General features: G+C 38.6%; 1 protein-coding gene across 1 annotated transcript; it reads right to left on the bottom strand.

Moving 5' to 3' along the window:
• Positions 1-1,798: 1,798 nt before the first annotated feature.
• Positions 1,799-5,971, bottom strand: CCDC71L (coiled-coil domain containing 71 like). The gene has a single exon (XM_030307777.1). The coding sequence runs from the start codon at positions 5,963-5,965 to the stop codon at positions 5,285-5,287; it is 681 nt and encodes a 226-aa protein (XP_030163637.1). The 5' UTR covers positions 5,966-5,971; the 3' UTR covers positions 1,799-5,284.
• Between the last annotated feature and the right edge of the window lie 15,614 nt (positions 5,972-21,585).

Genomic DNA, 21,585 nt, shown 5'->3' with positions numbered 1-21,585 from the left:
CACTAAACATTTAAAGAATACATACTTGAAAAAATCCTGGAAGAGAGAAATGTATATACATTTTACATAGTTAATTTCAGTACTTTGAAGAATCTCAAAGTTAACATTTCTATGAATACCTTCAAAAGCAAGCGAAGTTCAGTTTTGAGACCACTAGAATATTTACTAAAACTTGCTTGGGAGCCATACTGTCTTGTGTTGTTATGAGCACTGCTTTCCAGTTGGGCTCTGGATATGTTCATGTAATAAATTACAGTTTAGGGTGACTTTTACCAAGACAAGTGAGTGCTGACAGTGAGAAGTCACTGCTCTTGCGGAATCTGCAATCAGGCTCAGTTTTGAGCTTCTTACCACTGGATAACTTCCATCTAGGGAAATTCTTTTTGTGTTAATTTCAGCTACTGCAACTTTGGCTTGCTCACCAATTTAGAATAGATTGTTATTCCTTGTGGGGGGCGGGGGAGGGGTGGCATCAGAGCTAAATTACAGGCATTAGACCCAAAATCCAAAGATGAGTGTGTCAATGCTCCAAATGTGAGGATATCTTCTCCTTTTGGTAATAACTTTCTGCTATTTCAAATCTAACTACTGCACTCATTTGTTTCAACACAGGAAGTACAAAGCTCACACAAATTGCTTCTAATTTAGTTTTGTACATGTAAATTCACATGGCTTTGAAGCAAACCTTACTGAGCTTACTTGAAGTGAAAACTTAGTGTTGAAATTTGGCAAGTTCTTGATTAGTAACTTTTATTACTTTTATAGATTCTCAGATAGTTTAATATCCCTAACAGCTTATTTTAAATATCTTTCAGAGAAATGATAAAAAGACCCCAAAATTTCTAAGGAAGTCTAGAAAACCTCCAACAGTGAAAACTACCTAATAAATCAACTTAATCTAACCTCCTGCTGTCTGTCTTCAATTTAATTCACCCACAAATTACCTTCTCATCATTTGTCTTTTGCCTTTCCCAGACCACACTCTATTTTCAGGATGCTAAACTCCCAAAGGACCACTCAGCATATACACTTATTCTCAGTACATATGCCTCCAATTAATAGCATTTATTAAGCATTTCCTATGTGTTCACCCATTAACGCCCTTTTTAATCCTTTCAATAGCCCAATAGTTTCTTTTACTAACCGCATTTGATTCTTGAGGAAGCTAAAGCACAGAGTTTCTGTAACTTACCTAAAGTTCGGATGGTTCCAAGTGGCAAAGCTTTAATGCCATCCCAGGCAATGTGATCCACAGCTATTACACTGCTGCCTCCAATTATTGATAGGAACTCAGATACGAAGACATATTCAGGCCACATAATACTATGAATCCTGCCCTTCCTAGCACTGCACTTCTACCCTCTAGACTGTAATGAAAATTCAGGCTTTACTTCTGTAGAACAGCCTTTACTGCTGCTACTCGTATAGAGCAGGCTTACTTTCTTTTACAATATAAAAAAACGTGAGCGTGAGACCTTCTATCACCACCCCAAGGGGGTTGGGGTCAGGAGTCAAAGTGAATTCTGATGCATTTTTAAAGCCTTTATTAAGCTAGCAAACTGGGTAATGGTTTGGGCTTGGGCATGAAGCACTGTCTCAGAGATTCACTAGATCATCAGAGTTGATACTGATATACTGTTGACTCCCCAAATAGCATAAAACACATATGTCAAGACTTCCTGGATTCTGAAGTTCACAAAAGAAGTCAAAACTTCTCACATCGCCTTCCAATTCACATGCAAACATAAAATCCCATTTCAAAAACTCCCCAACATCATTAGAAAAGCCAGACACTGTATATTCTCTAAAATTTATTTACAGTTAATAAATTAAAAAGAAAAGTACAACCAGATTGTAAATCTTAATCATATGCGCACATCAAACTGTCCAAGAAAACAATTCAGTTCCATTACAAACAATTGCCTTCTAATGCACTTAAGACATAACAGTCTTATCAAAAAATATTTTAAACACAGCAATAAAGTAAATATTATGTATATATGTCCATTAAAAACACCAATTTAAAGAGTGCTGTGGCAATCCTTGAAACAACAAAAAAATTTTGAGTTCAAAATTGCTCACGTTTTTTTGTATCCAAATATTTTTAATGCATTTTTATTGAATAGTTTTCAGGAAGATAGTACTATTGCTTGCACACAGCAAATCAATACGTGTCAGCCACCAGCTTAAATTACACTTGTCCAATCGGGTACTCAAACTTGGACAAAATAAATACACACCACCACAGCGACACTTTGCACTAACAACAATGAAGTTTGCCCTCAACAATCATAACATTACTGAGTTCCGTAAGGAAAAATAAGTTGCTGGTTGACAAGTTGGAGGGGGATAAAAATGACATCAGGAATTCAAAAGGTTATTTCAGGTGCCGGTCACCACATTTAGGCACTCAAGCATAGCAAGGTGATAAACTTCCTCCTTAACTTCCCCCTTTACTTGTGCCATATGAGATATAAAGGTAAGAGAATGAATAAAGATTATGGGATTTCTTTCAAAAAACTATGTACAAGCTAAGCACAGACTCACTTTAGAAGACAGTAAATGAATGCCTCATCAAAAAGGCCACCGTGCCAAGTTTCTTTTCACATTCTGCCCAAAAGTATCCATAAAATACTTTCATTTTCCTATTAATATACGAATCAACTATATTAGTTGTTTCTTCACATTGTATAAGTTGTAAAACAACCAACTTCAGCAAGGTTTTGCTAAAGACAACTTGGCAAAAATAAAGATTTTTTTACATCTTGTTTTGCAAACTAGAAACGGCAAGATTTTTTAAGAGACCAGGTAAATAACATTAAATTTAGGATGGGCAATCAGATCCAAACTGAAATCAGATAGCCCGGATAACCCAAAGCATTAACACAAGTTCAAGTGCACTAAAGTAACAAGGCATAGGAAGAAAAAAAAATAAGATTCTCAGTTAAGTTTAAATAAACGCATGGTGTCAATGGTTATGTTTCAATTTTGTGCTGAGCAAAGTTATCCTCCCAGCTACATCTAATTTCAAAATCCTCTGGGAAGCTATCTAGATAAGCTATATGTTTAAATTACATTCTAATATGGCCATTGGATTTATTTTTTAATTAATATAAAATTATATACAATAGTGAAGTGGTACAAATACGTATTTTTTCCTCAGGTGCTAATTAGCTAAAAAAGGTAATTGGGGGGGGGGGGGGAAGAAAACCCTATGTATTTGAAATACAATTGGCAATGGAAGCTAATAACCAAAAGAATATATATAAGCTTCCTATCACACAAATATAATTTAACACTCTCCATCTTCTAAGTAATTATTCACTTTTATTTACTCATGTGACAGTATTTGTAGCAACACATTATCATTGAGTAGTGAATAAAAGAATATGAGGCTTACTGGGTAACTGGCATAAAGTCATATATATATAGATATATCTTTTTTTTTCCTTTTTTTCTTTTTTACAAAACAAGAACACTGAAATTAAAGTCACAAAACTCCTACTATGAACTATTAAACTTGAAAAATTCATTTCAGAAAGCTATGCCATTTGAATTCTAAAAACACAAGAGTCAAAATTGCAACTCTCATTATTCCCCTAAGAAGCTGCCAAGCAGAGAGAAACCTTAATATTGAAGATTTCATAGGTCATGTTCCAGCCTGGTATGGATGGTTCCATGGCAGAATACTCAAATTTGAAATAATAGTGGTACAAAATCACTACTTGACCCTTTAGATATTGCAGTAAAATCTGGCTGCGGCACCACTGGCTAAAAACCATTAAGTCTTGCTGCCACCAATGACCGAAGGCACTTGGATAATCAAGAATTCCACACTGGGCCATAGGATATAAACACTATTATAAAAGTGTAAAAGAAGGGTCAGTACTCTTGTGGCTCGCCTGTTTGATTCCTGTGGTCTTCGGCTGTCAAACAAAAGACCAATAACTGCAAACATAATTATGAATGGAAACGAGATAATAAAGGAAACTCGTGAAGCAAAACAGTTAACTAATTGTCATGATGTTTATAAGAGTGACTGATAGTAATCTGGACATTTCTGTTACCCAACAACAACAAAAACAAGGGAGGAAAACCTATTTTGCCCAAAGTTAACTTCAACCAGTTATCTGATACCAAGAAATGCCTCCACCCCTCTAGATCATTAATACTTCTGGGAATTTCAATGGGTATTCTGTTTGGCATTTTGGTCACCGCGCATACGCATACTCATTTTTCCTACGCGATTTCCATTTTAAAATAAATTATCCTTGAAATATTCCCAGATCTGTATGTTAGACTAGTACAAGGAGGCCAAATCATTTCCAATCGGATTCCATCCATCTCTTTAACCAACACCAGTTCTTTGTAATTCACTCATTCTTTTTTATCACAAGCCATGTGGTTTCAATGCACTTTAATTTTATTCACTTAAAAAGAATTTTCACAAGTCAACTTTTCCTAAACAAAACTTCATGAGTTTCTGCCATTTCCTTTAAGAGCTCAGTAAATATAAACATTAAATTTCAATATAAAATCTTTAGAAACACCTTAAAAATGTTTAAACAGTTGAACTTTGCATCTCTTTGTTTGTAATCACTGAGCCCATGAAATTCAAAGCCATACAAATCCCTACATTATTAACAGTCATACGCTTGAATTTCTTAGAAAATATCCTTGGTCAAAGCTTTGGAATCCAGTTAAAATTCGGAAACGAGTGGGATTCAGAATACCCTGAGCACAAACTAGTGCAACACCTTTCAACACATATTCGATCTTTCGTCCAGAACGAGGGGTGGCAGTCAAAAAAGAAAAAGTGGGGCGGGAGGAGCCGGGAGGTGGGTGAACAGCAAAGAAACTCCAGCTTTATTACACAAGCATGGAACCAAATTCCTTTGGAAAAAAGAATGACTTCTTCGGAGGGCTTCCAGACCAGTGAGGTAGAGTCCAAAAGAGAGAACATGGATCTGCCCCTACAGTCCTGGAGACCTCTCAATCTGGGCTTAGGAAGCAAGGGGACCTCCCTTGCGGTCCAGGGGTCTCCTCCCTCCGCAGACCCGGTGCTGGGAGGCAGCAGAGGGCACAGCTGCCCCGGAGTCCCAGAAGGCGGGGCCACATCCCGGGGGCGCGGGCCGGGACCGTCTGGTGCTTCTTCGCCCGTAAAGTGCACTAGGGGACGCGGGCCCGGCCGGATCTGTAAACACTCGACTGTCACTTGTTCATCCCTCCAGGCGGAAGCCGTCCCGGGGCGGAGGGGGCCGAGTCTCGCGGAGGGGGCCGAGTCTCACGCCCGGGGCACTGGGAAGCGGCAGAGTCTCACCACGGGTTCCAGGTTCACTCCCAGGACTTGGCGCGCTTGGCGCCGCGCTTCTGCCAGGCTGCTCTCGACCCACACGTCGCCGACTACGCGGATGGTGGGCAAGGTGGTCAGCGTCGGGGTGGCCGCCCTCCCACTCTCCTCCAGGGTGCGGCCCCCGGAGTAGGGCCCGGGGGCCGCGGGCTTGCGAGGGCTGCTGTCCTCGCGGGACGGCGGTGGCGGGGGCGGCACCTTCCTCTGGCCGACCGCGACCGTCCGGGCTCCGTGGCGCCTCCTCCTGGCAGCTGGCCGGCGCGTCTGGAGGCGGGCCTCGGGGGGCTGGTGCCGGGGGTCCGGGACCTGGGCCAGGAGGGAGGAGTAGCTGTAGACGTCCTTGCTGCGCAGGATGTGGGGGGAGAACTGGTGCTTGAGGCTGCAGAGGTAGCTCCAGAGCTCCGCGTCTGAGCTCATGAACTCCGTGCTGCGGGGCACGAATAGCTTGAAAGCGTCGATCAGCGCCTTGCTGCTGTTGGCCAGCGACAGTTGCGACCGCGTGTACACCACCTTCTCCTCAGGCGCCTCCAGCGCGGCCCCTCCTGCAGCGCTAGAGGCTCCTCCCCGGGCGGCCGGGGCCAGGGCCTCCCGGGGCCTGCGCCGCCGCCTCTTCATGCGGCTCAGGATGTGAGGCCGCTAGGGGCCGCCCGCGCTTGCCAGGTCTCGCCGCCGCCGCCGCCGCCGCCGCCGCCCCCGCCCGCGTCCAGGTCCGCGGCGGCGGCCGCTGCTGGCGCCTCCGGGCCGGCGCGTCTCTCGCTACTTTTCTCGCCTCGGCCGCCGCCCCTCCCCCTCCGAGGGCGGAAGACGCGGGTGAATATCCTGCCGCCCGGTACAAGATGGCGGCCGGCGCCCACCCCTGGGCTTTGTCATTGGACGGCGCCTCGCCCCCTGGTTTCTTTCTTCTCCTCTCTAGCCTCCTTTCGCCCTCTGCCTTTCTTTAAATGCGCCCGCCTCAGGCCCCTCCCACCACAGCCCCGACTCCACCCATTGGGTGCTCTCAGAAGAGGGGCGGGGACTAATGGGGGAGAGGCCAGTTCCTGGAAGATGGTGCTGGGGTGGGTGATGGTGGTGGCCCTTGAACGCCAGTCAACAGTTGGGTGGGTATATGGAGAAGCTGCCATGTCTACGGTAAGGGGTGGACTTCATATCCACCTTGGGGAGGGACCCTTTCAAAGTGAGTGGGTGCATTTGTGGATTGAGCTGGGAGATCTAGCAGTCTGCATAACAAAGGGAGACCTGCCCAAAGGCTGCCCCTCCTATCATAGCAAGAGGATTGGGGGGTAAGTCTAGAGGGAATGGACCTTTCAGGCATCCCTTCTAAACCTTCAAAGATCTCTTTTGGCACCTTCATCCAACTCTTCCCTCTTTTGGCCCCAATCCATTTCAACCAACCACTAATAATCCAGAAGCACTCAGGTAATATGGGCAGCATTGGTGGGACTATCTCCTTTTAGACAATGGAACCATCTTCATATTTAAGAGATACTCTGCTTATCAGGAAAGCAAAGGCTATTAAACCTATAAAACAATACTCTTTGCTCCAGTTGATCAAAGATCAATTGCAACAAAGCCATTCTCCTTAATGAAAGTCTCTGTGTCTTTAAATAGTAGTCTTTCTAAATGAGTACACTTCACTTTTCATTTAGCTTCAATATGTGCCTTTGCAGCACCATCTTTATCACTTAGAACGTGGCATCACAATCAAAGAGGGTCCGTTGATAGCAACACATTGTTAAGAACACATTCCCTCCTGTATTTGAGGGGAGGACTATAAATGTTTATAGAGTAGTGGTCATTTGCTAATCGTTTTTTCTAGCCTACTTGGCACTCTAGTGGGCCACTCAATGTTTGCTCAGTAAATCAATAAAATACTGCTAATTATTTGCAATGAACTGAGAAAGAACGATATAGTGAAATCGCTTAGAACAGGACAATTTTATATTTTACATTTATAATGCAATTTTCTCTCAACTCCCTTAAATTTTTAAGGCTAAAAAAAATCTCTTAATACTTAGAACTTTAAGGTATGCATGCAAATTTTACCCTTCAGTGAGCATCTTATTTTGCAGTAGAAAACTGATAAAGCACAGAAGTTTTGTGATTTGCATACAGTTGCTAATGGTTCCCTCCAATATTTGAGCTGAAAGATACCAAGTTCAATCTCCTTATTTCACAGATGAGGAAATCTGGACCCGCAGAGGTTCAGTCATACAACTTGTTGACAGCAATAACGGGGCTATATAGTTTAGGTTATTGGGTTCCTAACCTAGTGATCTTTACATTTCACTGGAGGCTTTTCAAATGCTGCCGTCCAGACTCAGAGGTTCAATAGAAAATGCTTAATGCATGAGTGAAGTGGCAAGGGTCAGAGCCCTATTTCTACTTCCACTCTACCCAGAATTGAGTTTTTATCAGTCTTATATTGGACTTAACAGATATTTTGTCTGAACCAGATAATACTTTGCTCAGTTTCAATAAAAACTAAACCAACCAAAACTATTCTGAAAGCTGTTTCTCTAACACCAGAATGCCTTCTCCACACAATGGGTTTATGGCAAAAACAGAACTTCCTATATGGAGACCAGTTCTCTACCTACCAAAATCATGGCAATTTCTGAAGAGAAAATCATTTTCCTAGAAAAGCACATCTGATCGCAGATCAAGATTAAGGAGCCAATTCCCAACTTCCTAAGTCCTTATAAAGAAATGATATTAAAACTTTTTACATCACAATTAGTTCTCTTGGTAATTCTGGGAACACATAGTAATGTGAAATTTGAATAACTTCCATTGGAATGCCCCTGCAGACTGACATAGAAAATTGTACAGAGTGAGCCAGCTGAATGATAAGGGGACTTCATAATAAAAGAAGAGGGTAAAATAAGGATTTATGTACTCCTGGCTTCTCATCTTGTTATTCCCTTCCTTACAAGTTAACATAAGTACTTTTAGGGTCTTTTGCCAAATAAATACATAACAGGCATCCCTACAAACTTATAGAGTTGATTTTGATTAAGAGGATGAATCTCTTTTTGACATAATTTTGACTTTAAGAAAACATAACATCTCAACAAATTGCATAGTATTAAACAGTTCTTTTTTAATACACACTCATTTAATTTACTTAAAATGAAACTTTTTATGAAATATTTTTAGGAACTAGCATCATGTTAAATAGTTTAAAAAACCAAATACTTTTAAATTTGATATTATTTGCTCTATTCTTCTGTTTTCTTTTTTTATTTTTATATTTCTTCTTGACCTCTACCTTTTGATTAACTCAAATCCTTATCCATTCTCTATAAGTAAGTAAAGTTTACTCGTAAAGATAACAATACATTCCTTCTAATTCCTGGGACTGTCCTGAGACATTATAAAGTTTATGGAAAGTTGTCAAATTAAATTTTTGTTCTTAAGGAATGACTGTCTGAAATCCTGAGTTTATTCCATTACCTCTCAAGGGGAATGATGCTCCCTATAACAGAATACTAAATGGTGGGTGGATAAAGAGAATAAACAGAAAAAAAACAAAAACAAAAAACTAGCTGTAGCTGTACATTTTCTGAATATATGTTACACAGTTAAAAAATAAATCCAAGCAGAATAAAGTGATTGGAGAAAACTAAAAGACATCACCTAGCTACCTAGACCTCTCCTTTAAGATTCCATATCTATAAAATAGTTTGCTTATTGAAAAGTGGCCAAAAAATAAAAAGTATATGTAAGAGTACATAGTCAACTAATCTATGATAAAGGAGGCAAGAATGTATTATAATAAGGAAAAGGCAGTCTCTTCAAGATATGGTGTGGGAAAACTGGACCACTTTTTTACTATACCGTATACAAAAATAAATTCAGAATGAGTTAAATACCTAAATTTGAGACCTGAAACCATAAAACTCCTACAAGAAAACATAGGAGCACCTGGGTGGCTCAGTCAGTTGACTGTCCAACTCTGGCTCAGGTCATGATCTCATGGGTTGTGGGTTCGAGCCCTGCATTGGGCTCTGTGCTGACAGCTTAGAGTCTGGAGCCTGCTTCAGATTCTGTGTCTTCCTCTCTCTGCCCCTCCCCTGCTCTCTCTCTCTCTCTCTCTCTCAAAAATAAATAAACATTTAAAATATTGTAAGCTATTTTTTAAGAGTATATATAAGTAGTTGCAAGCATCAGTTTTGGAATCAAATAGATCTTTATTTAAAAAAAAGAAAACTTCAGGAAAAAAAATATCCTCAGACATGGTTTTTAACTTTTCCAAGCCTTACTCTTCTTATCAATAAAATGTACATAATCTCTAATTTAATTTACTGTTTTGAGGATTGGATGAGAGAACATTTATAAAACATTTACTATAGTGCCTGGTTCACCGTAAGTATCCAATAAATAATAGCCATCCTTACTTTTCTTGTCTAATCATGAGGATTTTATTTGACTTAACAAACATATTTCAAACCCTGTATTTCAGTGGGAGTCTAGAGATTTTTTTAACAAGTAATAAGTTGTTGAGGGGTAAGTAAAATGCCAGTGCTAGAAGGAAGTTTAGATATCATCTAATGAGCCCAACACTCTTAATCCAGATGAGAATACTGAGATTGCAGTAAATCTGCTCAAGTTCACATGGCTGGATAGTGGAAGACTATGAACCAGAATGTAGGTTTTTGTTAGTCCAGAGATGTTTCAAACATTCTTGTATTTAGTCTGAAGAGATAGCATTAATTTTTAGTTTGAATGAAATTAAATAGGGCATGATTCATCAAAAAAAAATTTTCAGCCTTCTCATTAGAGCCATTCTAAAGTAATTTAGATTTTTCTACAAGTTATTTCAAAGCTCTGTTATGCTCTAATACTGCTAATGTGAAATACACAAAGACCGTATAAACTGAGAGACTAGGACTTCCACTACCAGGAGGATGAAATACACTTATTTTCCCTATTCCTCCTGCTACTTACAACTTTAAATTCTGGACATAAAATGAACATTAGAAGACTGAAAAATGGAGAGGAGAAAGCAAACAGGCTAGGGACCTCAGAGCCCAAAGAACAACACAGCAATGAGTTCCCTGGGTTTTCATTTCTTCTCTTTTCTACACACATCTCAGACTGATTGCTGGAGAAGCCAATGACCCAGAAATGCCAAGAGATGTAGATACAAAAAGCCCCAACAAAATCTTCTTCTTTCTAACTATAGGATCAGGAAAGAAGTAACCTAGCAAGACTAAAAACTTTTAGAAAATAATAATCTACTATAGCAAAACACCACCCAAAGAAACCTGTGGCTTTTACCCTCCCCAGGCTGTAACACGGCACCCACTACTCATGCTGGATGGTGTCAGAGAGGCAATTCTTTCCCATAGTGTCAGTGGAGACAATTTGGGGAGCAGTAACAAGACACTCTACCCCTTACCAGCCAGGGATCTATCAGCAAAGGTCTGGTGAGGCGCTAGCATGCCCACCTCAATGCAGTAGTAATGAGAAGCCTTTTTCCCTGACTTAGGTGTCAGTGGAGCCAGAGTGGGAAACCTGGACTCCTACCTAGCAGTACTGTGGCAGCATCCCTCCCATTCCCTGTTGGTAAAGTGTTGGGGAAAATCAGCTAAACCAGTTTAAATAATATCCACAGTCTCCTAACACAATATCCAAAATGTCCAGGTTTCTATTAAAATCATTTATCATACCAAGAGCCAGGAAGATCTAAAATGGAATGTAAAAAGACAATCAATAGATGCCAACACTGAGATGAGAAAGATGTTAGAATTATATAACAAGATTTTTAAATAGTCATCATAAGGACTTTAATAAGCAATTATAAGCATTCTTGAAAGAAGCAAAAATAAATAAATAAATAAATAAATAAATAACTGCTGTAAAGAAATAAAACATCATAGCAAAAAAACAGGAAATATAAAGAAAAACCAAATGGAAATTTTAGAACTTAAAAATGTAATAATTGAAATAAAGAGCTTAGCAAATGGTCTGGTCTCAACAGCAGAATGGAGAAGACAGAGGAAAAAATTGGCGAACTTGAAGATAGACCAATAAATATTATCCAATACGAACAACAGAGAGAAAACAGACTAATAAACCAAACAGGACAGAACCTCTGTGTCATCAGAGGCCTAGAAAGAGAGGATAAAGAAGGTGGGGCTAAAAAGTATGTGAAATAACGGCTGAAAATGTTCCAAATTTGGCAAAAGACACAAACCTACAGATTCAAGAAGTTGAACAAACCTAAACAAGATAAATCCAAAGAATCCACATCAAGACACATCACTGTCAAACTTCTGAAAGACAAAGACAATGAAAACCATCTTGAATATAGTCAGATAAAAATGACACCTTAACTGTAAAAGGAGAAACCATTTGAATGACCAGATTTCTCATCAGAAACCATGGAGACCAGAAGGAAGTGGCTCAACATTTTTCAAGTCATGAAAGAAAAGAACTGCCAATCCAGATTCCTATGCCCAGTGAAAATATCCTTTTACAATAAATACAAAGGCAAGACATCCTCACATGAAGCATAACAAAGGGACGTTTTTGCTAGCAGATCTATTCTACAGTAATGGCTAAAGGAAATTCTCTAACAGAAGAGAACCAATAAAGAAGGAACCTTGGAACAACAGGAAGAATAAAAAACTACAATAAGCAAAAATATGTGTAAATATGATAGACTTTCCTTTTCCTATTGAGTTTCCTAAATTATGTTGGATGGTTGTCATGGACTGAATGTGCTCCTCATAAGTTGAAGCCCTAATCCCCAAGGTGGCCCACCCCCCACCCAGGGTCTCTGAGCAGGTAATAAAGGTTAAAAAAGAGTGAGGTCCTATTCCTGTAGGGCTGGTATCCTTATAAGAGGAAGAGAAACCAGAGCTCTCTTTCTCTCTACCATGTGAAGACACAGAGAGAAAAAGGTTCTCAGTAAATCAGGAAAAGGCTCTCACTAGGGACTGAATCAGATGGGATCTTGATTTTGGACTTCTCAGGCTCCAGAACTGTGAGAAAATAAATTTCTGTTGTTGAAGCCACTCTGCTGTTAGTATTGTGTTATGGCAGGCCAAGCAGACTCATACAATGGTTGAAGTAAAAATTATAACATTTTTAAATGTGGTTCTAAATGTATGTAAAGGAAATATTTAAAACAAATATATTAGAAACAGGGAGGATAAAGAGACATAAAGGGAGGTTAGGTTTCTATACTTCACTGGAACTGATGAAACGACCCCAGTAGAGTGGAATAAGTTGTATATGTATGGCATCATACCTAGAGAAGCCACTAAAAATTGATAGAAAAAGATCTGCTCAAAAACATAGATAAGTTGTGATCACTGCAGCAGCACATATACTAAAATTGGAATGATAGAGGGAAGATTAAGAATGTACAATGGGACCAATTTCTTGCATTATACACAGAAATAAACTCAAAATGGGTTAAAAACATAAATTTGAGGCCTAAAACCACAAAACTCCTAGAAGAAAACATAGGCAGTAATCTCTTTGACATTAACCATAGAAACACTTTTCTAGATATGTGTCCTCAGGCAAGGGAAATACAAGCAAAATTAAACTATTGGGACTACACCAAAATAAAAAGCTTTTGTTTTTGCCCAGCAAAGGAAACCATCAACAGAACAAAAACACAACCCACCAAATGGGAAAAATATTTACAAAGCATATAAGGGGTTAATATCTAAAATATACAAAGGATGTACACAACCCAATACCAAAAAGTAATCTAATTTAAAAATGCACAGAAGCCATGAATAGATAATTTTCCAAAGAAGACATACAATGGCCAGGAGACACATAAAATGAGATATTACCTCATACCTGTCAGAATGTCTAGTGTCAAAAAGGCAAGAAACAAGTGTTGGTGAAGATGTTGGGGGAAAAAAAGGAAGCCTTGTGCACTGTTGGTGGGATTGAAAAATAGTGCAATCACTGTGAAAGACAATATATAGGCTCCTCAAAAAAATGGAAAATAGAAGTATCATACAATCCAGTAATTCCCCTACTAGGTATTTACCCAAAGAAAATAAAACATTAATTTGAAAAGATATATGCACCCCTATGTTTATTTCAGCATTATATACAATAGCCAAGAGATGGAAGGAACACAAGTATCTACCTATAGATGAATGGATAAAGAAATGGTATTTATATTATATTATATTACATTTATCATATTATTATAATTATATTATTTTATTATATATTATATATAATATACTTTTCAAAGATATATTATATATTTTATATAATATATACCATTTCTTTATCCATTCATCTATACACACACAATGGAATATTACTCAGCCATAAAAAAAGAATGAGATCTTGCTATTTGCAACATGGATGGATCTAGAAGGTGTAATGCTAACTGAAATAGGTCAGACAGAGAGAGACAAATGCCATATGATTTCATTCATATGTGGACTTTAAAAAAACAAAGCAAACAAACAGAAAAAAGAGATAAACAAAAAACTTAGACTCTCAAATATAGAGAGCTGGTGGTTGCCAAAAGGAAGGCGGGTGGGGGAAAAGTAAAATAGGTGAAGGGGAGTAAGAGTACACTTATGCTGAATGAACACTAACATACAGAATTGTTGAATAGTTGTATTGTACAACTGAAACTGATATAACACTGCATGTTCATTATACTTTAATTAAAAAATAAATAAATTTTTTAAATTATAGATGAATCAAAATAGAATTCTAAAAAAATGTTTAAAGAAGCCAGAGGGGGGCGCCTGGGTGGCGCAGTCAGTTAAGCGTCTGACTTCAGCCAGGTCACGATCTCGCGGTCCGGGAGTTCGAGGCCCGCGTCAGGCTCTGGGCTGATGGCTCAGAGCCTGGAGCCTGTTTCTGATTCTGTGTCTCCCTCTCTCTCTGCCCCTCCCCCGTTCATGCTCTGTCTCTCTCTGTCCCAAAAATAAATAAACGTTGAAAAAATAAAGAAAGAAAGAAAGAAAGAAAGAAAGAAAGAAAGAAAGAAGCCAGAGGAAGGCAAGAAAGGCAAATAAAGAAATGAAAAATAGAGAATAGGCAGAAATCAAAATAAGAAGAGAAATCTACAACATAGCATTGTATATTAACATTTATTGATGAATGATTGATTACACTAGAAATTGTCCAAATGGAAAATGGACCAAGAAACTGGTCAGACTTGAAAATAGCCAGGCCTGAAATTAACCAAAATTCTTTGTTCCTCAGGTCTAGTAAAACGATTTCTCTTATGCTTAATTAAAGTCTACTTTCAATTTCTTTTTACCCATTGTCGGTCTTCTAGAGCTTCATAGAACCTATCTCAAAAAGTAAATTTTAGATTATCAAAACTTCAAATTAAGGAACTTCTTCATACTGTTAACTCATATTAAATTTAAAGTCAAATAAAAATCTTAAATCTTTGTCTCACATGAACTTCTCCAAATTTATATATGCTTTGTACTGTACTGGGAAGACTTTTACACTTATCCTTATTAAATTTCATTTTGTTAGTTTCACTCTAATATTCCTGATTGTGACACTTTGGGATCTGGATTCTGTTATGTCCAATTTTGATTAATCCTTTTAAAAAATTAAACAAGTGTCCTTCCACCTTAACAAAGTCATCAATTAGCACAGCTCAATGAGAAAAGCCTATGTCATATAAAAATGACATTTTTACATATAAAAATAATATTTTTACATATAAAATATAAAATTAAAAATTTTTATAAAATTTTTATAAAATTTTTACATATAAAATTTTTACATATAAAATTTTTACATATAAAAATAATCAGCGAGTTAGGGACTATTAGTAACAGATTGGAAAAATATTAACATTTAGAATCATAAATGTGGAAAAAGAGAACTGAGTATTAAAATGAATACTAGGTGAGGGATGCCTGGATGGCTCAGTCAGTTGGGTGTCTGACTCGATTCTTAATTTCAACTCAGATCATGACCCCAGGGTTGTGGGATCAAGCCCCATGTCGGTTAAAATCTTGGCACAGAGCCTGCTTAAGATTCTCTCTCTCTCTCTCTCTCTCTCTCTCTCTCTCTCTCCCCCTCTTCTCCGCTCATGGTCTATCTCTCTAAAATAAAAAGAATAAAAAAAATTTTTTTAACAAACAGATGAAAAGAGTCAACAAATTAGTCCCATAAATTTAAAAACAATATTGCTTCTTAGACACATAAATAGGTTGCATGAAGCCCAGTAAAGGTAATTGTTCAGTTCAAGGTTAAAATGATAAAGCTGGATCCTGAACCAAAATTTTCTGATTCAAAGACTAGTATTCTTTTCCATACTGTTTCTCCCTGCTCATAGTAAAAACAATCAATTATTTTGAAGCAAATCTTTTAGTATCTAAGATAGAATCTTCTTTGGCTATCTTTATAACTTTTGCCTTCCTGTTCTCATTTGATTCTAATTTTAGCCTTTAGTGACATGAATAAGCTAGATAACCCTTTAAGACAACATCAATGTTCAAAATCTTTGAACAAAAGGGATAGAAAATAAATTACTTTTCAAAGATGAGAACACATAGAAAGTAAAACATTATGAGCCAGTGGTTTCGACTAGTTGGGGCAACAAGCCCATGCAGCTGATGCAGTGGCCCAAGGTCCATGGCCAAGGGCCCCTAACAACTGTATCCAGTATGGGAGGTGCCAGACTGAGTGAACACAGAAGGCTCCTCAACTGGGACAAGAGCTTCTATAGCAATGGCTTCATTTGGCAGTGGCTGCCACATCCAGCCTGTGCACTGGAAAATTCTCAGGGAATAAAATGTTTTTACGACTAGGAAAAAGGAAAGAAAGGGAGAAATTAGATTGATACTAGTTTGTAGGCCTTTGAGAGCTACCAAAGAACCCTAGGCTATAAGCTCAAGCCTGTGCTGCCTTAGACACTATTTGCCTGCCATTCAGTGGTGAATTAAAACAAAACCAAGAATAACCACTTAGCCCTCTTATAGCCTCTCCCCTCTAAACCTACCCCACACAAGAACTAGTCCCTGGCTAGAAAAACTCACCTCCTCTGTTGGAGGAGCTTTTTATTAGCCATGCACAGAGGGCAGTCCACACTAGAATTTGCTTAGAAGATTATTCTTACTACTTCACCATTATAATCATCATTTTATCCAATTCAACCCAACCTCTAAGGATATGACACACTACTTGTTTTTTCTGCTTTGTACTCTAGAGAGGGAAACTAGGATGGTTGAACTTCTTGTAGCCATCTTGCAACTGTGAGGCAAAATCATGGGGATGAAATGCAAGTGGAGGATGGTGGGAAGGGCTAGAGTCTAGATTCTCAAGGGCATTGTTGATAATCAAGTCAACCCTGAGACTGCCCACCTCCAGATATCTAGTTAAATATCAGTAAATGTCCTTGTGACTTCAACTACTATGTGAAGCCAAAGACATCCTGATACAGACCACCTGGTTATTGTGACATGCGTTCCATCCCCCATCCCCACAGATGTCAAACTGATAGTAATCAGAGGGGAGGTGGGGGGGGTGGTGAAACAGGTGATAGGGATTAAGGACTGCACTTGTGGCGAGCACTGTGTGTTGTATGGAATTGTTGAATCACTATATTGTACACCTGAAACTAATATAACACTGCATGTCAACTAACTGGAATTTAAATAAAAACTTTTCAAAAAAGAGAAACAAAACAAGACGAAATATGTGGAAATTTCCCTGTCAAGAAATTCCCCTACATTAAGGTAGACACTCATAGTAAATAATCACTGTCTCAAGCAATACATGATTAATCCAGGAAATATGTTAGACAAGAAAATGCCAGAAAGACCACAGGGCTATGTCATGTGTAAAATATTCCATTTAAGTTACTTAACTCTGAATTTTAGAGATTTGTAGCAAGATTTACTGGAACAGCTTTCCCCAAATTGTGTCCAGGAAGACACTGTCACCATCCCATCAACCCTTTCCCACTCTTTGTCTAGCAACTAGGCTATAACTCAGTGACCCTTCCTTTCTGCACAGGTGAAAGAGATCCAGGGTCCTCCCCTACATGTTTTTTTTCTAGATTCTACCACATTGCCCCCACCAATAACTTTTCATACTCAGTAAGATGTATTTTATATGGTAGTGAATTTTAATATAAAATGCATTTATTTTGAAGACAATATTACAGTAACATTGATTTTAACTTTTTAAAAAAATTTACTCAATAATATCAATATTCAATTATCTCTTTTCATGTTTCCTTAGTTCTGCTCCATTTCCTTAGTTCTGCTCATACAGCTTTTCCACTTACCATCCAATTATTTCTCCACATTTTTACACATTTAATACTTAATGCTTCCAGTTCTTCATCACAATGTATTTCTTTCACCAGGATGTTAAAATACAATATTTGTAGGGTATTTAGGACATGAGGATAATGTTTTCAATTTTTTAGGATTATAAAGTATGTTCATATGCACCTCTTCAACATTTTTCTTCTTTCATTACTTCCCTAGGATAAAAATCCTGGGTCAAGAAGTAAGAAAAAATTTCACACTCCTTAATACATATCACTATAGTGATTGCTTTTTTATTTATTTTGAGAGAGAGACAGGGAGCGTGAGAGGGGAAAGGGCAGAGAGAAAGGAAGAGAGAGAATCCCAAGCAGGCTCCATGCTATCAGTGCAGAGCTGACACAGGGCTGTATCTCATGAACCATTAGATTATGACCTGAGCCAAAATCAAGAGTCGGACACTTAACTGACTGAGCCACCCAGGCATCCCATCATATTGATTTCTAAGAAGATCATACCGACTCATAATACTTCAGCAACAGAGGAGTACGGTTTTATCCAGCCTTGGTAGCACTACATGTTTTATATATTTTGAGCATTTTGGCCTATAATTAATTATTAATTATTTAATTTGTATTTCTTTTATTACTAGTAAGAGGAATATTTTATATTTCTTAACTTCTATTTATTGTTATTCTATTTTTCTCTTTGTGATCTTTTACAATTATTATTTATTGTGGTCTCTTGGTGGTAAACATTTAAAAGAAAATAATTGGTCTATTATGCTGTTAAATATTAACTCTTTTATTACATATCATTGTATGTATTCCACAGTTTTTAAAATTTTCACTGAAATTTAGAATTAAGGTCTACAGAGGTAATATTTTCTTTAGAGATTAGTTTTTTATTATTACACCTATATAGGCATATACCTTGCTTTAAAGTTTCTGTTTAGGTAGTGAACAAGCAATTTCCTACACTCTGGCTTTTACTGTTTTCAACATTTTAATCTGTGATTTCAGTAAGATGATAGGTGGCAGGCTTATCAGACAGAGATCCATGAAGTGATAGGACAACTAACACCTCCTTCTGAACTATGTGAAACAATGAACCAGTTCTAAAACATGTAATTTCATAGAAATAAGTATAAAGTTTAAACCTGGGGTCTAACAACTCAACTGTAGAAATAGAACATAAAGGAACTATTTCTTAACAGCAGCACATGTTTTTTTTTTTGTTTGTTTTTTTAATTTTTTTTTTCAACGTTTATTTATTTTTGGGACAGAGAGAGACAGAGCATGAACGGGGGAGGGCCAGAGAGAGAGGGAGACACAGAATCAGAAACAGGCTCCAGGCTCTGAGCCATCAGCCCAGAGCCCGACGCGGGGCTCGAACTCCCGGACCGCGAGATCGTGACCTGGCTGAAGTCAGACGCTTAACCGACTGCGCCACCCAGGCGCCCCAACAGCAGCACGTGTTTAAAGGAACTAAGGGTTCAGTTGGCAGCAAGCTTACTATGAGTCCACAGTAGACATTTACTGCCCAAGACCTTATCTGATCCTACAATTAACCAACAAATAATCACTTTGCTCTGTACTCCTTAGACCATTCCTGGAGTATTGTGTTTGGTTCTGGGACTTTGGTACACTGAGCCTATTTCCCAGAAGAATGATAAAGGAAGATGAAGTGACTCAACACTAGGTCATGGAAAGAATGGGAAGTTGGCTTGGGATATTTTGGCTGATGACTAGAAGTCTCATGTAGGAGGTTATTACTGACCTGCAAATATTTTAATGTTTCCATGTCCTCTGAGGATCTAATTAGGGAAGAAACTAGCCATGGAGCCATCGTCTGATTAGAGAAAAGCATCCCCACTAGACAGATGAATTAGAGAAAAGTGCCCTCTTCTCTGGACAAACATAGTGTCACACTTTGGTACAGAGAATGGCAAAGGGAGTGTGGCTACATTTCAGTCCCCATGTGTTACCTTGGTCACTCAATTTGTGTCCAGATTATTTAATTTTATACAGTGGCCCTAGTGCTAAAGAAGGGTCAGTAAATTATGGTCATGGACCAAATCCAGACTGTTGCCTGTTTTGGTAAATAAAATTTTGTTGAGGGGCTCCTGGGTGGCTCAGTCGGTTGAGCGTCCGACTTCGGCTCAGGTCACGATCTCGCGGTCTGTGAGTTCGAGCCCCGCGTTGGGCTCTGTGCTGACAGCTCAGAGCCTGGAGCTTGCTTGCGATATCTGTGTCTCCCTCTCTCTCTGCCCCTCCTCCGCTCATGCTCTGTTTCTCTCTCTCTCTGTCAAAAATAAACATTCAAAAAAAATTTTTGTTGAAGACAGCCACACTCATGTGTATTGTCTATGTCTGCTTTCCCACTACAATGGCAGAGCTGAGTTGTGGCAAAGCACTATAAGGTCTGCAAAGCCTAAAATATTTACTGTCTAGCTCTTTACAGAAAAAGTTTACCAACTCCTGCTCTATAATGCTTTCTAATTTTCTTCTCTTCACAAATACCAGAATTTGTGGTGGCCACTAGGGACTTCAAGGGTGAGTGCTTATTTTTAAGAAGATTTTGGAAGAAAAATTGTTGAATCTTCCTGATTATTATGCTATTTGATCATCCTTCAATGAAATGTTGTTCTTAAAGTATGTATGTGTTAGATGCTTCCACTTGTGAATAACTGAAATTCACTTGGCTTTAAGCAGGAGGAGGTTATTGGAAGGGTAGCTTGATATCCATGAGAATCTAATGGCGGAGGTATGGCTGGGTCTCAGATAAGGACCAGAAGCATGGACTGAGCCTTGTAAGTCCTTGATCCCCATTTCCTATATATCTCTGCTTCCCTCTGTGTACCCAATTTCTTTCACTTCTAATAATTTTTTATATGAAATTTATTGTCAAATTAGTTTCCATACAACACCCAGTGCTCATCCCAAAAGATGCCCTCGTCAATACCCATCACCTACCCTACCCTCCCTCCCACCCCCCATCAACCCTCAGTTTGCTCTCAGTTTTTAACAGTCTCTTATGCTTTGACTCTCTCCCACTCTAACCTCTTTTTTTTCCTTCCCCTCTCCCATGGGTTTCTGTTAAGTTTCTCAGGATCCACATAAGAGTGAAAACATATGGTATCTGTCTTTCTCTGTATGGCTTATTTCACTTAGCATCACACTCTCCAGTTCCATCCACGTTGCTACAAAGGGCCATATTTCATTCTTTCTCATTGCCACATAGTACTCCATTGTGTATATAAACCACAATTTCTTTATCCATTCATCAGTTGATGGACATTTAGGCTCTTTCCATAATTTGGCTATTGTTGAGAGTGCTGCTATAAACATTGGGGTACAAGTGCCCCTATGCATCAGTACTCCTGTATCCCTGGGGTAAATTCCTACACTTTTAATAATTTTTTAAATGTTTATTTATTTATTTTTGAGAGAGAGCAAGAGCATGAGCAGGGTAGGGGCAGAGAGAGAGAGAGAGAGAGAGAGAGAGAGAGAGAGAGAGAGAATCCCAATCAGGCTCTGTACTGTTAGGGCAGAGCCCAACGCAGGGCTTGAAGTCACGAACCATGAGATCATGACGTGACCTGAAATCAAGAGTCAGATGCTTAACTGACTGAGCCACTCAGGTGCCCACTTTTAGTGATTTTTTAATCAAATGTGTACTTACAAATTTTAAAACTCTTTGTTGTATAAGACCAATGAAGAGCAGTCCCTGCCCTGCTGTTTCTCACTACTTGATTGTCATTTCCCAGAAGCAACCCAGAAGGAATGTTTCTGGCATTCCTTCCACCCATGTTTCTAAATAATGTGCCTATACTGCCATTTCTTGATTCTTTGAGTTTTAAATATTATTTATGTACTTTTTACTATGGAAATGAGGATTCTCCTTCCCTCTACCTCCTAAGATATTTATATCACATATTTTTGCTAATCTTTAGGTATCTGATGTTTACATTGCCATGACTATGTAAAT

This window comes from Lynx canadensis, chromosome A2 (genome assembly GCF_007474595.2).
Source record: "Lynx canadensis isolate LIC74 chromosome A2, mLynCan4.pri.v2, whole genome shotgun sequence".
In the NCBI taxonomy this organism is placed as follows: domain Eukaryota; kingdom Metazoa; phylum Chordata; class Mammalia; order Carnivora; family Felidae; genus Lynx; species Lynx canadensis.
Note: the sequence above shows the minus strand (reverse complement) of the source record. Positions and strands in the feature narration are given on the sequence as shown.